The sequence below is a fragment of the Sciurus carolinensis genome, chromosome 5 (genome assembly GCF_902686445.1).
Source record: "Sciurus carolinensis chromosome 5, mSciCar1.2, whole genome shotgun sequence".
NCBI classification, from domain to species: Eukaryota; Metazoa; Chordata; class Mammalia; order Rodentia; family Sciuridae; genus Sciurus; species Sciurus carolinensis.
Genome location: NC_062217.1, coordinates 174,708,425 through 174,723,598, shown reverse-complemented (window position 1 = coordinate 174,723,598; position 15,174 = coordinate 174,708,425). Strand labels below are relative to the sequence as shown.

At 53.7% G+C, this 15,174-nt stretch overlaps 1 protein-coding gene across 1 annotated transcript in view; it reads left to right on the top strand.

Annotated features, from left to right (window-relative positions):
• Tcerg1l (transcription elongation regulator 1 like) overlaps window positions 1-15,174 on the top strand; it is a 179,242-nt gene that overhangs the window by 140,302 nt on the left and 23,766 nt on the right. Inside the window, exon 8 of the mRNA XM_047553669.1 lies at window positions 4,947-5,016. Coding sequence (XP_047409625.1) covers window positions 4,947-5,016 — 70 coding nt within the window. The remainder of the gene's footprint in view (window positions 1-4,946; window positions 5,017-15,174) is intronic.

Genomic DNA, 15,174 nt, shown 5'->3' with positions numbered 1-15,174 from the left:
TCTTGATAATCGCCATTCTAATTGGGGTGAGATGAAATCTTAGGGTAGTTTTGATTTGCATTTCTCTTATTACTAGAGATGTTGAAAATTTTTTCATGTATCTGTTGATTGCTTGTACATCTTCTGTGAAGTGTCTGTTTATTTCCTTAGCCCATTTGTTGATTGGATTATTTGTATTCTTGGTGTAGAGTTTTTTGAGTTCTTTATAGATTCTGGAAATTAGTGCTCTATCTGAAGTATGAGTGGTAAAGATTTTCTCCCACTCTGTAGGCTCTCTCTTTGCATTGCTGATAGTTTCCTTTGCTGAGAGAAAGCTCTTTAGTTTGAATCTATCCCAGTTGTTGATTCTTGCTTTTACTTCTTGTGCTATGGGAGTCCTGTTAAGGAAGTCTGATCCTAAGCCAACAAGTTGAAGGTTTGGACCTACTTTTCCTTCTATAAGATGCAGGGTCTCTGGTCTGATTCTGAGGTCCTTGATCCATTTTGAGTTGAGTTTTGTGTAGGGTGAGAGATAGGGGTTTAATTTCATTCTGTTGCATATGGTTTTCCAGTTTTCCCAGCACCATTTGTTGAAGAGGCTATCTTTTCTCCACTGCATATTTTTGGCCCCTTTGTCTAGTATGAGAAAATTGTATTTATTTGGGTTTGTGTCCATGTCCTCTATTCTGTACCATTGATCTACCTATTTTGGTACCAATACCATGCCGTTTTTGTTACTATTGCTTTGTAATAGAGTTGAAGATCTGGTATTGTGATACCCCCTGCTTCGCTCTTTCTACTGAGGATTGCTTTAGCTATTCTGGGTTTTTTATTCTTCCAGATGAATTTCATAATTGCTTGCTCTATTTCTGCAAGGTACATCATTGGGATTTTAATTGGAATTGCATTGAATCTGTATAGCACTTTTGGTAGTATGGCCATTTTGACAATATTAATTCTGCCTATCCAAGAACATGGGAGATCTTTCCATCTTCTAAGGTTTTCTTTAATTTCTTTCTTTAGTGTTCTGTAGTTCTCATTGTAGAGGTCTTCACTTCTTTTGTGAGATTGATTCCCAAGTATTTTATTTTTTTCGATGCTATTGTGAATGGGGTAGTTTTCCTAATTTCTCTTTCTGAAGATTCGTCACTTTTTTATAAAAATGCATTGGATTTATGAGCATTGATCTTGTAACCTGCTACTTTACTGAATTCACTTATGAGTTCTGAAAGTTTTCTGGTGGAATTTCCAGGTTCCTCTAAATATATAATCATGTCTTCAGCGAACAGGGATAGTTTGAGTTCTTCTTTTCCAATTCGTATCCCTTTAATTTCTTTGGTTTGTCTAATTGCTCTGTCTAGAGTCTCAAGGACAATGTTGAATAGAAGTGGTGAAAGAGGGCATCCCTGCCTTGTTCCAGTTTTTAGGGGGAATGCTTTCAGTTTTTCACCATTTAGAATGATATTGGCCATGGGCTTAGCGTAGATGGCCTTTATAATGTTAAGGAATGTTCCCACTACCACAATTTTTTCTAGTGTTTTGAGCATGAAGTGGTGCTGTATTTTATCAAATGCTTTTTCTGCATCTATTGAAATAATCTATGTGATTCTTAACTTTAAGTCTGTTGATATGGTGAATGACATTTATTGATTTCCGGATGTTGAACCAACCTTGCATCCCTGGGATAAAACCCACTTGATCGTGGTACACTATCTTTTCTGTTGACTCTTGATGGTGGTACGTTTAAGAACTCCTCTTGGGCCCAGAGCTGGAAGCATTCCCCTTTTCTTCTTAGAGTTGTACAGTCTTAGCTCCTCCATCCTTTTCTGACCTATTCTGAGTTAGCTTTGATCATGGGCTTCCTCAGGTGTAGTCTCTGTGAGTCCCATGTATCAGGTCATGGCTGGCATGGCTGGCTGGGGACAGGAGCCCTGGTCTGTGGGTTTTCAGAGGACCCTGTCCTCAGGGTGCACGGTCACTGCTGCGTCTGTGGGTTTTCAGAGGACCCCGTCCTCAGGGTGCCCGGTTACTGCTGCTCCTGTCCCGTCTTCTCTGTGGGCAGTAGGGCAGCCGCCTGCCCCTCTTTCCTCACTGTCCTTGTGACTCCAAGTGCCCGGGGGTGAGGTGGTGGTTCTAGCGGCCCTCCAGCCAGGGCAGGTGGGGAGGCCACCGAGAGCTCCGTGCCGCCTGGCAGGCCCTGGGTCTTCTGATATTTTCCTTCGTGGTTTCTGGAATTTGTATCCAAAGGCAAAGAAGCCTCTACTCATGCTGAGATTATTCAAAGTAAACAGAAAACTCTAAAACACGACCACAGTACTTGTACTTACCTTAATAACACTGTGTAATTATCTGGCCTCGTTCTTTACATTTTAAGGGACTTTGCGCTTCCCATTTGCCCTCCCTGGAGCTCAGTCTGGCCCAGGACGAGATGGTCCCTTCTCTGTTTATCTCTGCAGTTCTCCTCATCTCCCACCTCATCTGCCTGGAAGATAAATATGTATATGATCATTCTTTAGAATCAAGCTAGGATGTCATACCTCTGGCCATCCAGAGAACTAGGGAAAGATTTCCACACCAGGAAGTATGGACATGACCAGAAGGAAGTGTAAAATTACACTGCAACAGGTAAGAGGGCCAGAGGGCCAGTGTTGGCTAGGCCCAGCTGCAGGTGAGGGGACAGGAGGCCAGTGAGGGCCAGGCCCAGCTGCAGGTGAGGGGACAGGAGGCCAGTGAGGGCCACACCCAGCTGCAGGTGAGGGGACAGGAGGCCAGTGTTGGCTAGGCCCAGCTGCAGGTGAGAGGAGAGAGAACCAATGAGGGCCAGGTCCAACTGCAGGTGAGGGGACAGGAGGCCAGTGAGGGCCAGGCCCAGCTGCAGGTGAGGGGACAGGAGGCCAGTGAGGGCCAGGCCCAGCTGCAGGTGAGGGGACAGGAGGCCAGTGAGGGCCAGGCCCAGCTGCAGGTGAGGGGACAGGAGGCCAGTGAGGGCCAGGCCCAGCTGCAGGTGAGAGGGAAAGCGAGGTGAGCCTGAGTGTCCTGGGGGGTGTTGGGATGTGGAGGCTGATACAGGCCAGTGTGCACTGGTCACCTCAGGGTGCTGTGCTGAGCTGGGTGCTGGGAACGTGGTGGTGGAGCTGCCAGGACACAAGGTCAGGCACGAGGGGCTCAGGCAAAGGGCAGTGGAAGTGCATCTTTCAGGGTCACCAGCGTGGAGGGGTGGAGGGAGCCATGGAGGGACACTCAGGTGGGATGAGAGAGGACCAAGGGTCAGAGTCCCAGGGCTCCCCTCGGCCGCCTCAGTTGCCCCAAATGGTCTTTTTAGCAGTCCGTGGCTCTCCATGCAGGGGAGGGAGCTGACCTCCCGCCAGGCATTTAGCGGGTTCTGCAGTTTCTAGAGAGGTTCTGTGGCCACACCAGGTGGTGGGGCTTCCGCAGGGCAGTCTCTAGCGGACAGAGTCCAGCAGTGCTGCCAGAGTTTCCTCAGGGCACAAGACAGTGCCCACGGGAAGGCGTGGCCTTTTAGGCATTGGGAGGGCCCAGGCAGGAGCCACCATCGAGGGCTCTGGAAGCCCCTGTGGGCCCTGGCTGGAGCCCTGAGCACTGTTCCCAGCTGCCGCCCGGCAAGAAGCCCTGCGTCCTGTGCCAGCCGCCTTTGGGAAGGCTGACCCCGCATGCCGTCCCCTTCTGGGGGAGACTCCACTCTGCTACAGAGAACCGCTCTAGGGGAGGCGGGGGCAGCTTGCCTGCAGCCAGTGTTTTCTTGGGAAGCAGTTGATGTTCCCCTGGCGAGCGGGTGACCGTGTGGCTGTGTGCATGGACAAGAAGGACAGGGCATGGGCGGGCCATGAGAGGAGGCCACTAGAAGGACGAACAGACAGGGCCTTGGTAGGCTGGAAGCCCCCAGAACCTGCCCCCCATCTCACTGACAGCCCTACTCACACAGCAGAGCAGAACTCTGATAGGTCGAGCTGAGTGCTGGAACGGGCCCCGTCAGGACACCAGTCACAAGGTGGGAAGTGAACGGTCCTGTTGTCAAAGAAAACACGCCAGCCCGGGCAGCATGGCGCTACCCCTCCATACAGGCCCTCCAGCTCCCGTGAGCCTCCCTGGAAGGAGTCGAGGCCCCTGCCACCATGGAAGGCATGGCCCACCAGCACAGGGGGGGAACCAGGGGTCGCTCTGCCCAGCCACCTGGCCCTCTCCCCTGCCTGTGCTGTGACCCGTGCAGTAGCTGGTGCTTCTGGGAGGCTGGATGCCTGAGCCTTTGCAGACCCTCTGGGCTGTCAGTCAGACACGGTGATGCTCACAGGACTTCTCGTCCTCCTTCTGCTGGTGGAGATGGGTGGGAAACCCAAAGCTCTTTCTACTTTGCCACCTGGAAAAGCCCCTGGCGTGTTTACCTGGCTGCCCTCTTAGCACGGAGCGCAGTGCGTGCCTTCAGGTCTGGCTCTTAGGACTAGACGTGGAGTCAGTGGCCAAGAGCACAGCTTGCAGGGAGTCTGAGCGTTCACTGCAGTGGACCAGGAAGCTCCTGGGCAGTGCCAGGCAGCTGCTGTGTCCTCATCTCCATTGGCCAGTGGACAGGGAGGCGGCTGGGCTGGTGGTTCCCTCACCACCCAAACAGGAGATAGGGCGTGGGAGGGAGGCTCATCCGGGGTCCGGCCAGGGTCTGTGTTCCCCAACCTTAACACTCCAGCAGCCCCTCTGGAAAGTGCAGCAGCCTCTAAATGGACAGCAGCTAAAAGTGACCTCTCTTCAGGTCGGTGGAAGAGGTTTCTCTTCTGCTGAGACATAAACGTGCCCCGTGGAGGAGAAAGCTGGCTGCTGGATTGGAATCAGCCTTTAAGAGCCTCTGTTCTCTTGATTTCCAGAACCTGAGAGCCGCCTGGTGGTTTGCCCAAGGGCAAGTCGGACCCTCCAAGTGCTGAGTCGGATCTTCCAGCCTTATTAATTTGATTTTCTTTCAGCTGATAGCAGCGATGGATCCAGTTCAGAAGATGGCAGGGAATACCAAAGCGGGAAAACCAAGAGGAATCGGTAGGTGGCAGTGTCCTTTCCTAGAGGGTCTTCCTGAAGGGTACTCAGGTGGGGCGGGAAGAAACCATTTGACTGCAGATGAATTGGATGGCAGGAGGGCGTGGCCTCTGTCCGCACACCCCATGGGGGCTCTGGCTTCTGAGACGGGAACAGTGCTAGTCCACCTCTGTCCTCCCGGGCCACTTCCAACCCTAGCTGTGCTTCTGGGGCAGAGGGAGTGGTCAGGGTGGGCAGGTGCTGAGGGAGCCTGTGCCTGGCTGGGCCCAGGTGGGCCTTGTGGTGTGAGGTTCCAGGCCCTGTGTCACTAGCTGGGTGAGTTGGGCAGCTCATACGGCCCTGGTCCCAGGGGTCTCACCTCTGAGATGAATGCAGGGGTCCTACAGCAGCACGTGACACTGCATGAGAGATGCCTGTGGCTCTCGGTGACTCTGGCCACCCCCACGTGGCTGCAGGGAGCCTGCCTTTCTTCCCAGCAGGGCGTGACGCTTCCTTAGTCCCTCCTGCAAGGCTGCTTACACACTGAGCTTGACATACAGGGCAAAGTTGGGTAGCACGAGCCCAAACCCCACAGAGTGACACAGATGGGGGTGGACATGGCTCTGCACACTGTCCTGGCAGAGGAGGTGAGAGTGACTCTAGATGGGGCATCAGTGACAGAGGATCGTAGGCTGCTGCCTGAGCTAGTTTGGGGCCTAGGTGGGGCTCAGATGACGTCCCCCTGGAGCCTGGGTTTCCTGCAGCAGAAGGTGCGTCCACACAAGCACCTGGTTCCCCTATGCAGACTTTTCCATGGGAACTACCCTGCTGGGCCGGCAGCAGGAGTCGGAAGGCAGCGGTCAAGTTGTGGGCATTGTGAGCTTTTCTCCCTGTAGAAATGTACCTTAGGAGCAGCACTTGGCATGGTACTTGACTGTGCCCGTCACCCGTGGTAGTGAAGGAAAGGTGAAACCCTCTCACACTGGTGCCTGTATCACCTCCGCGGTCCTTCAACCTGGAATGTTAGCGTAGAGGATGAAGGACCGTGAGGTGACCAAGTGCCAGGCCACTGTGTCTGACAACTGGAGGCTGAGGTGCACTTGAGTGTACCCCAGATTAGACGGGAACAAGACCTGAGATCTGTAACAAGCAGGCACCACAGAACTTTCTAGAACATAGAAGGGGAGGCTAAACATTCTCCTCCCCAACCCAGGGAGTGGGCTGCCTTGCCTGTACCACCTGGGGCCAGGGATGGCGGTTGGGAGGACACCAGGGCTGCCATGTGGCAAAGACCAGTTCCATGTGGCCCTGGGCTGTGGCCTCTACCCCACCTCAGGGACTGTTTTCCTTCTGCTCCAAATCTTCTCCTTAGAAGGCTGCTTCTAGGGGTCAAAGTTGTGTGGCCACCAGGGGTGGACCTGTGGGGTCTGATGGGGGCAAAGTCTCCAGGAAGTGGGGTTGAGTTGCCCCTTGGTCCCAGGGCCACGCCATGGACATTAGCCAAGCCAGCTGTGGAGTCTGTGCATGTTGAGTTTGAAAGGAGTTGGTTGTGTTTCATGTTGGGGAATCGGACCTGAACGCCAAGGAGCGTGCTCGTGGAGTCTGCTGGGATGGGTCTTCTTGACACACCCTTTTTGTATGAATAGTATGATTTTCCTCATCACAAAGCACTTAAACTCCTCCTGCAAGGTGGGCCTACTCAGCAGCTGTTTCATCATGTTCGAGAAACAGAAATCAACTGAGCAGAGGGCTCTAGAAGTGACGTCTGCTCCCTGGGTTTCTTAGACACCCTGGCACAACTGAAGCCTGTTTGGGACATTCATACGCAAATGGAATTAATGATTGTTCCAGTAATTTAGGCCCAAAGGGTGCTTTTCCTTAACTTCCCTTGGAGGGGAAAGTGTCACGATGACAAGCTTTCAAATGACTAAACTACTGTAAACTAGCAGGCAGGGCCGTCAGGGAAAGCAGTTGCTTACTGCTCAGTAGAATGTGTTCAGGATGGGATCACCCTTCCTCCCCGCCACCAGAGAAGTGGCTAATTATTGCCAGTTCCCTTTCTGTGGGTGCCTGGAGGACCTGCCAGCTTCTGGTGTGTGGGTGTTTTTCATAGTTCAGATCTGCTTCTTAAATTTATTTCAAATAATTAAATTATTTTAGGGATTTGGTTAAATATATCATCTATTTAAAAAATCACAAAGTATCCACAAAACCCACTAGAGAAGTTCCATGGATGTGCATGTCTCCCAGCCCCTTCCTGGGCACCAGTGTTGCCAGTCAGGAGCGGGTGTTTCTGCTGCGTGGATGGCTTTTCCTAGCCCCAGAGAGTGAAATCGCTCTATGCGTTTTCAGTTGTCTTTGGCCCAATGACTTTGGAAGCATTCTTAGGTTTCCATGAGATTTGGTACAGATTTCGTGCACTATAGGTGACCAAAAGAACCTCCTGGCTTGGCCTCCTGTTTGCTGAGGTGGTCTGAGACGTTTGAGAAGGTCAGTCGGCGGCTCCGATGTGCGTGGCCAGTCGACTTCCCGGCATCAGAGTGAACTCGGTGCGTCCGTGAGGGCGTGTGCAGCGCGGCTGAAGGCTGGGCGCCGGGCGTCCCTGGTGCTCTCTTCCTGTGCTCCCTTATCCCTCTCCAGCGCCCTACTCCCAGCAAACCAAGGTGGCCACAGGACCCCTGAAGTCCTCTGTGAGGGGCTGGGACTCAGGGGACTTTCGGGCCACCCTCAGGAGGTAGTTCCTACAAGACTCCCCACCCTCATGTCCACGCCAGACCTTGAGATGCCCTCTAAGTAGCTGTGTGATGAGGATCTGCCCCCTGGGTTCTGTACTCCACCTGCATGTGACCTGGAGCAGGGTGGATCCTTGTAGAGCAAAAGCAGCACATCACTATCCAAGAGGCAAACATTAGAATTTGATGGTAACTTTCAGGCCTTGTAATGCAAGGCCACGTCTGGAGACTTCCCGCACCCCAGGACGGTCTGGGAGACAAGCCCACACCTGCACAGTCCACTGTGGGGAAGGAGACTCCCTGTACAACCAGAGCCCCTGCTGTCCAGGCAGAAGTGAACAGAGGTCAGCCAGTGTGTCCAGCAGGCAGGAGGCCAGCATACCAAGCCTCTGCCCTCACAGCGAGAGAAGCCCCTCTCCTCCCTGTGTCCTTAATATCTAGAATCCCAGGAAAATTAACTATTGAAAAAGTTGGAACATTTGAAAATGCTGTATGATAATGTTTCAAAATAAGTGGACTCCAAATGAAGATTGTTATCAACTTACATCTTTTAATTTGTGGCTGGATAACAGCAGAATTATTTGCATCCCAATCTTAGCACAGGTGTCTGGTTGAATTCTCTAGGGACTTCAGAAGACAGGAGTATGCACTGGGTCTTTGTGGTCTTTGACACGCATGGAAAAAATTATGAAGCTCCACTTACCTCAGGTCATTCTTTGCACTTAAATCACGCCTTTAGGTGATCAATTGGTTCTGTAAAGAAGCGTGTGGTTTCCTACACAGTATTGAGTCTGGCCCATATGTCATTGGGCATTTTATATAGCGCCCTTCATTGGAATCTGTCTTTGAGAAGGCTGAGTGTGGAAGCAGCAATTTGTCACGGGATTTCAATTTGTCTTTTTAGGCTGAAATGTGGAAGATATTCCCTGGTGCTTATTTCCTTTGCAAAAAGGACGTGAACCTTATGCATTTCTGAAGTCAGCGTGGATCGTGAGATCCATGCATCTCAGCCTTTGGGGCCACACAGCCACATGGCAAGGACTGTTTCCTTGTGGGTAGAGCAGCAGGCAGAGTTCTCTTCCCATTTCCAAATAGAGAGGAATCGAAACCTGCCTGCCAGAGGCCAGGCTAGAGCTGGTCTGGGAGCTCGACCTCCGGGTTTCTTCAGACCCTGCCCGCTGGCCCATTGTGTGGGAGCACTAGGCCTTTGCTGTCTCCTGCCTTCACCCAGGGCAAGGAAGAGCTGCTGGGCATCCTGGGGACCATGCTGCTGGCAGCAGGTTCAAGAACTTCAAGATGAGATAGTGATGTCTGCGATAGGTCTCGTCCCCTTGCATGAAGGAGGGACTGGGCAGACTCTGCTTCCGTGAGGGGAAGTGCCCAGTGTTTTCTGGGAAGCCTGACAGTCCCCACACTTAGGCAGGTCCTCCCATGCCTGGAGAGCAGCAGCAAGTCACTCTCAGTTGGAAGAGAGCAGGCCGTTTCTTCTCCAGCCCCGAGGTTCGGATCCATAAACTCACCAACCACCAGGTGCAGTGGTCAGTGGATAGGGCCCCCAGGGTGGTTCTGTTTGTGACGAAAATTTTCAGGATGATGTGAAGCCCAGATCTCCTGCCAACTGATTGTGCAGAGGAAGTCTCTGCACTGCGTGAAGGGTTGTGATCTGGGGAAGCAGGAAGGTGGACAGATGAATGAATAAAGGCCACCTCCCCACATTATATGAATTCTGGGTCCTCATTCACCGCCAAGTGTCCTGCATTGAGCAATGTCTATCACCAGTGGTCTAGACTGAAGGCAGGAGCAGATGTGCAGGACCTGGACTTCACCCCCGCCTCACCCAGTCTGTGCAGGCTGGGAGCTCCACAGGTGAGCGTGGATGCCAAGTGCTGTGTCTGGGACCCATCACGCTGGAAGGAGGGGATGTTCCTGTGTCAGGTGGCCACAGGTGATAGGCCTATGGTGTTGGCCCCTCCTTCCAGCATACCAGACACTCACAGGCCACAGTGCTGCTGTGGACACCTGTGAGTGGGTGACCTTCTCCCCCAGGTTGGGTTTCCTGGTGCCATCTTACGGCAGGGCCAGTGGCTGCGTCTCCTGCCCCATTTCCTGTTAGCACACTGACCCACACAGTGCTTGGGCTTGAAACTGCCTGTGAGAACCACACCTGAGCCACGGCCTGTCCCCTTCAGCACAGCACTGTCTGCCCACCCCAGCACAGGTCTGCCAGGCTCACCAACTCCAGCCCCTCTGTGGGAACCTGGCCTCTCTGGATGGACAGGCAGGATCTCTGCGTGCCTGGGGCTGCTGTAAGGTTCTGTTCCAGTTCCTGCCCTCGATGGGGGCAGGGGTCAGGTGTCAGGGAGTCTTGTCACCAGGCCACCAGAACTCCTGCATCTCCGTCGATGCTGCATCCCATGGCAGAGGGGTCAGGGGTCTCGCAGACCATGTGCTCTCCAGGGACGTGATGTTTTGCTGAGTCTGAATAGTGAGAGGGGTTTGGAGGGCTTTCCGGGGCGTGGGAGTGTGGTCTAGACTGAAGGCGGGAGCAGATGCGCAGTGGTCTTCACCTCCCGCTCACCCTCCCCCAGACAAGCCCAAGTCCTCCTCAGGCTACAAGCAGCCCAGGTGAGGGCGAGGCTGCTGTCACCCCAGGAGTCTCCAGAGAGCTTCCCGTCTGCAGTCAGGACTCTGTAGGGACATGAACTCCTGATGAATGGTCTGTGGCGTCAGTAGGCGGTTTCTATTTCTGGCTCAACTTTGACCTTCCAACGTGAGGACTCTCCCTTTTAAATGGGTTATGGGGATTTCCGGTCCTGAGAACTCCTTCTGTCCCACCAAGCGTCACTGCCCAGGGCTGCTGTCCACACCAAGGAGAACCAGCTTGCCATTTCTCCTTTTCCTCCAGGAGGGAGGGAGCCATAAGCATCGAACCCTGGCAGTGGGGGCCCAACCCAGGGATCTCCTTTCTGGAAGTGCTGCAGCCTTTTGAGGTGGAAATGCATTTTCCAGGCCCCTGGGCCTGGGCAGGTGCCTTGGGCCTGGGGAATGGACAGGTGGAGCCCCACGTCTGCCACTGATGGTAGTGATCCACCAGTGAGTTTCCTTTGCAGAAGGGGGTTGTCTTCAGCGATCTGCCCCTGGCATTAAGGTAGCCATGGGTATTGTGTGACGATGGTCTTCCAGGGCTTCCATGCACGTCACCGCAGGGACACAGACATCTCCCAGTGAGGAGGACAGGTTACCACACACCTCTGTCCTCAGACTGGGTAGCCACCATGGTGTTCTTTCCATAACCCTCAGAGACATCATGACCACAAGAGGTCGTTTCCTCTTGCCTCTGTGGAAGATGTGTTTGGGGTATTTATGGTAAATAGTAGCCAATTCTAGTCGACCCAGGAGTTCCTTCTGTTGTAAAGACTGCTCGACTTGCACGAGGCAGGAAGAGATGGCTGGACCAAAGCAGCGTGGAGTAGAGAGACCGGGTGCTGCCTGCATGGGGTGAACCAGGATGAGAGGTCCCCCAAGGGCCGGAGAGGGAGGACAGTGTGGCGGAAGCAGACAGGTGGTCGAGACTCCTGGTGAGTTGAGCCCAGTTCCACCCAGGCAAGTGGGTCTTCCGCGGGTGGACGAGGACTAAGCACGCACCTAGCGGACGCTGCGGAACAGGGCCCAGCGCATTGACAAGGGCAAATGGGTGCCCAATTAAGGAGTAGGAGTCACTGTGCCAATTTTTAAGTATTTCATTACAGAAATGTTCAACCTAAAAGCTGGGGCGACACACTGACCTCTCACGCCTGCTTCTCAGCTCCAGCTACTTGGATGGCAGGTGCCGTCCACATGTCCCCCAAATCATCTTGAGACAAATCGCAGATATTGTGTCAATTCACTCATAAATATTTTAGGATAATGACTAAATATAAGATTAAAAGCCATAAGCCTGGTGAAAACCAGTGGTCCCTCAACATTATCGAACGTGCCCCTGGCTCACGGGTCCTTGGTGGCTTTGTTTTCTACGCCAAGCCGTTTCCATGCCAGTCGCTGCTGCACTCTGCAGATGTTTCTCGAGTCTCCTGACTCACAGGCGTCTGCCCTTCCACCCCAGTCACATGTTCTTCATTGGTTCTGTAACCGGTTCTTGGCGCTGTGGAGTTTCCCAGTTTGGACGCTCATTGTGTCTGCGGTGCACTTTGCCTACCGTGTTCTTCTGTCCCTGTATTTTATTTATTTTTTGTAAGTGTGTGGATTCAGGTTTGGCTCTTGTTTTGGCAAGAACACTTGGCAGTGGCCTTGCATTCTTCCATCCGGGCATGTCATGTCCTGGCCGTCTGTCTCTTTGTGATGTGACAGGTGACGTGCTCTGATCCGTGATTTCCTCAGGGGCTGCTGACTGCTAACGTCTCAGTTCTCTGCTGTCTTTGGCACGTGTGAGCATGAATACTTCCACAGAAGGAAACTTCCCCCAGATTGCTTGGTTTCCTCGGGCGGTGGCTTGGACAGACCCACAGGACACAAGTTTAGCTCTCCCTGTACCATTCACTTCCAGAGCAGGGTACCGATTCCCCAGCATCCTGGGGAGGTGGCCATCCACCGTGACTCCTGGACTCCCAGAGGGATGCGTTTAACCACGTCAGTCAGGATCTCTACAGCAAGATCGTCTGTCGTTTCTAACGGACAGTGACTGACCATGTGCCGTTCTTCATGGTGGTTGGTCAATGCACAGGAACGAGGCGTCCCTGCCATGATGCGGGCAAGACCTGCTGGATAAACAAGCTGCTGCCCCTTGCTCTGCCCAGGGGCCACTCCTCTCTGGGGGCCACCCGGGCTGCCAGGCTCCTCCCTTCTGGGGCCCCGCCCTCTGCACCCTGGCCACCTGTGCCATCTCGCCTTCTTGTTCCTTGCCCGCTCTCCTGTCCAGGCACCATGGCGTTTACCCACTCTGGTGCTCATTCTGCTTCATTTTTCTTCTTATTTTTCCCTTTTGTTCTAATTGTTTCCTGGATTTTCTCAGACCTTTTTTTTCCTCCCAAATACTTATTTGCATCCAGTATTCTTTTTTTTCTCAGTGTTTCTGTTCGTATATGCTGTTATTTTATGGCATCCGTCATGTTTTTAAGAGTTAGCTCATTTCCAAGGAGTTCAATTTCCACCAGACTCGGTCATGCCTTTTGGCTTGAGGCTACTGCCCTGAGCACACCAAGGTGTCCCCTGGTCCTGTTATGCCCACAGTGGTGGTTTCTGGTGTTGGACTGTGGTCCTTTGGTTATCCTGAAGTGAAATGCTGAGAGGCAGGGACCTAGCAGGGTGCCCCTGGATTCTTGGCTCTGCAGACCCCAGAGTTTGGGATGATGGTGCTGCGTTTGGAGCTTGGTCTTCTCTGCTGCAAAACCTTGCCCTGCCTGATCCTGCCCTTCACTCTGTGGTCTCTGTTTAATTCGGATTGTGCTCACCCCAGCTTCTCTGTAGAGTCGTTTTTTACCTGAAGGGAGCGCTCACAGGCCCAGGCCCACCCTTCATCCTCCCTGGGTCACTGAGCTGCCCTGCAGTTTGGATCCTGGAAGGTGCCCCTGCTCCAGCTGAGGTCCTTGATGAGCTGCTCAGTGGCTGGGGCCCAAGGGCTACCTTTGACCCAGGGGCTTCACCTACCACAGCACTGCAGGCGCCCTGCACGTAGGGCCTCAGGAGGTGCCTCTCCAGCTCCCTGGGTGGTTGCCAGTGGCCAATGAGCCCTGGTTCTTGGGGACGCCTCCCTCCACCCCAGTTTGTGCAAACATCATCTGAGGGCTTTTGTCTTAATTTTCTTAGGGCACTGTCTACTTTGGTGTGTGGATCTGGGGATGTGAGGCCCTTTCCCTCTGCCTCTGCTTTATTTAGTGCCACAGGTTTGTTTTTAAGTTTCAGAATTCCTGGAGCCCTGTGTCCTGAGATGTACGTGACTGGGCTGATTTCGTTTCTGTAATAGTTCCTGAGAAGAACACCTGGGGACAGCAGCAGAGGCAGGAAAGTATGCTGGTGCTGCTGCTGCTGATTTTAAGATATCAGTCAGTGGTTGTCAGCCCCGCCCCAGGCGCTCGGGCCGGAGTCACCCCACTCTCCCTGGCCAAGGTTCTCTCGTGCTGCTGAGGGGTGCGGTGCTTCCGGAACCCTTGCAGAGGAGAGGTGCCGCTGGCAGCCAGCCATGAGCCTGTGCTGTGGGTGGGTGGCCAGTTGCAGGAGATAGCTCCCTGGAGCTACCACTCCGAGTTCCCAAGTGAGAAGCTACAGGGGTCACAGGTGCAAAAATATGTTCCTGTGTGGGGCTGGAAGACCTCCCAACTCCTGGGCAAACCTTCTGGCTTTGGTCAGGCCAAGCCCTGAAGCAGAGCAGACACGGCACCTGGCAGAGCCACACTGTGAAGCAGGTGCCAGAGCCAGGGCCCACTGCCCAGCGAGCAAGAAAGCCGACCCCTTCTAGCGACTCAGGGAGTCTGGGCTCAAGGGCCACCTGCCACCAGCAGCAAATGCCTAGCATCAGGTGCTGCACTGCCAAGGGAGCCGGGCACCCTGAGAGCAGGACAAAGTGACAAAGCCTTCAAAGCCTTTGCTAGCCGGGCCGTCAGCATGGTGGAGAGCCCAGGACAGCAGTAGCTCCTGGTGCCATGGTGGAGCAGCTCCTCATTCTATGCCCTCTGCTAGCATGGTTCCTGGCACACATTAGCTTCCATAACCACGTGGGCAGCAAGGCAGAAGGGAGGGATGAAGATGACCAGTGACAATGCACGGGGAGTCCTCTACCCATGAGGCCTGCCTGGCCTGGCAGAGCTGAGAAGGGGCTTGGTGACCACTGAGAGCCACCTTGGCAAGTGTCTTCAGGGCCAGGGGACCATCCCTGAAGGACCAGGGTTGAGATCAAGTGTCTTTAGGTCCCGGGGACCACCCATCAAGGACCAGGGTTGAGATCAAGTGTCTTCAGGGCCAGGGGACCATCCATGAAGGACCAGGGTTGAGATCAAGTGTCTTTAGGGACAGGGGACCATCCATGAAGGACCAGGGTTGATATCAAGTGTCTTCAGGGCCAGAGGACCATCCGTGAAGGACCAGGATTGAGATCAAGTGTCTTCAGGGCCCGGGGACCACGCATCAAGGACCAGGGTTGAGATCAAGTGTCTTCAGGGCCAGGGGACCACCCGTCAAGGACCAGGGTTGAGATCAAGTGTCTTCAGGGCCTGGGGACCACCCATCAAGGACCAGGGTTGAGATCAAGTGTCTTCAGGTCCCGGGGACCACCCATATCAAGGACCAGGGGTTGAGATCAGGGCAGAACTACAGTGGATGAGGAGAACAGGGCAGAAGTGGGCATGCAGGGATGGTGGACAGTCAGGAGTCAGTCAAGCAGGGTGGGCACGCCGTGAGGGGGGGACAGGTACCTGGCTCCATTCGAGGCTCAGCCCAGGCCTACTCCTCCAGGTCCCTG